Source organism: Orycteropus afer, unplaced genomic scaffold, assembly GCF_000298275.1.
Source record: "Orycteropus afer afer isolate SDZICR_OR568_19922 unplaced genomic scaffold, OryAfe1.0 scaffold00039, whole genome shotgun sequence".
NCBI classification, from domain to species: Eukaryota; Metazoa; Chordata; class Mammalia; order Tubulidentata; family Orycteropodidae; genus Orycteropus; species Orycteropus afer.
Genome location: NW_006921626.1, coordinates 13412599 through 13414412, shown reverse-complemented (window position 1 = coordinate 13414412; position 1814 = coordinate 13412599). Strand labels below are relative to the sequence as shown.

Genomic DNA, 1814 nt, shown 5'->3' with positions numbered 1-1814 from the left:
TATATATTGTTGCTGTTGTTGTTATGTGCCATCAAGTAGGACCTGACTCATAGCGACCCCTCCTTGGGTTTCCGAGGCAGTATCACTATGGAAGTAGGTTGCCCCATCTTCCTTCCAAGGAGTTGCTGGTGGGTTTGAACCACCAGCCCTCTGGATAGCAGTTCAGTGCCTTAGGCACTATGCTACCAGAGCTTTTATATATATATATATATATATATATATATATATATATATATTTTTTTTTTAAGCCAGGTATACTTCCACATACAAAGGCAGATTTTTCTTGGAACAATCTACAGGAAGTAGTCAGGGGTACGTTGAGTAACATGAGGTTCTCCACGACGAGCTGCTGGGTCAAACTGAAGGAAGGAATATTTTAAAGTGTCATCTAGTTCCATGATAGCTGCCTGATTCCCACAATGGTAACAGTAATTGGGTGCACTGAAAATGGTAACCACATTCCGATCATGACACCAATTATATCCCTCCATTACAAGTTGGTGAAAACGAAAAACCAGTGTGAGACCATTGGCATGGTTAAATGTTTCAGAAATGTATTGTCCAAATGTGTAGCCAGACCATGTGGAGAAATACCCCACCCACCACGATCATCTGGATCTGACCATAACAGATCACACATTGGGCGCTCATGTGGAACTTCTTGTAAATGATCCAGGGCTCTTATATGATGCAGTGTATCTATGGATGGAGAGAGGCCACCATGAAGGCAGAATATCTGTCCATCTACTAAAGCTGTAAGTGGAAGATAATCAAATAGATCTGTAAAATATTTCCAAACATTGGCATTCCAAAGATGCTTCTTATATACAGGAAGCAGACCACATACCCAAAGCAGCTACTTAGCTACTTGTGGTAGATCCCACCATGGAGTTGATTACCAATCTCCTTATGGGGAATAACTACCACCATCTGCCCAGCCACTCAACCAGGCCCAGCCAGGTTGACACACAAACATAACTACCACAATTGCACCCCTTGTCAACCTGACACCTGTACAGATCTTCAGTGGGTGGTATCTGTACAGGTCTCCTCCATGGAGTGGCTCCAGTCCCCTAGTTCCTGACTGGTGACCTCACACCCTTGGCCCAGTGGCCCCGTTCCTTTCCCTCTTGGGCATGGCAGCCCCACCCCCTCACTCTTGGGCAGTGGCTATGGCTACATCCCATTGGCTCACATGAATGAGCAGCCCCACACTCCAGAAACAAGTTGGTGAAGGCCTGGCTCTTTGAAACCTAGGGGGCTGTTGTAGTTCCACCCCCAAAGGCCATGGTCCTACACTTTCACGCTGAGGCAGCTCTGCTTCCATTTCCTTGTTCTCTCCGCTTCTGCCAATTAATGCCTGAGGGCAACCCACTCAGCCAGAAATCTTCCTGCCCCCAAAAAAGCACTCAGCTTTCTTGTTCCATGAGCAGGCCAACCTGCGACTCCATTTTATGCCGGTCTTCTCTACCAATTAATGCCTGAAGGCAACCCACTCCACCAGGAAGCTGCCTACCGAATGGCACCAGGCTTTCTCCTCCGTGGGCTGGTAAGCCTGTTGCTGTTTAATGCCGGTCTCTGGGCTCTGCTACTGCTGTCTCTCATGTTGGTTTCTCTGCTGGTACCTCTCTGCCAGTGTCTTGGCTCTGCTCCTGCCGTCTCTCATGCTATATGCCGGGGTCTTTCTGCCAGGGTCTCAGGTCAAGGATGCACCCCACTCCTGGTACCAAATGTGTTAGACTGGGTTCTCTAGAGAAACAATACCAGTAAAGCTTATATATATATATATGTTGTTGTTGTTGTTGTTATGTGCC

General features: G+C 47.0%; 1 protein-coding gene across 1 annotated transcript in view; it reads right to left on the bottom strand.

Annotated features, from left to right (window-relative positions):
* Positions 1-293: 293 nt before the first annotated feature.
* The window catches only part of LOC103193738 (serine/threonine-protein phosphatase 2A catalytic subunit beta isoform-like), a 17420-nt gene continuing 15899 nt past the window's right edge, over positions 294-1814 (bottom strand). The window contains 2 exon segments of the mRNA XM_042780428.1: positions 294-577; positions 580-820. Of these exon segments, the coding sequence (XP_042636362.1) occupies positions 294-577; positions 580-820 (525 nt within the window).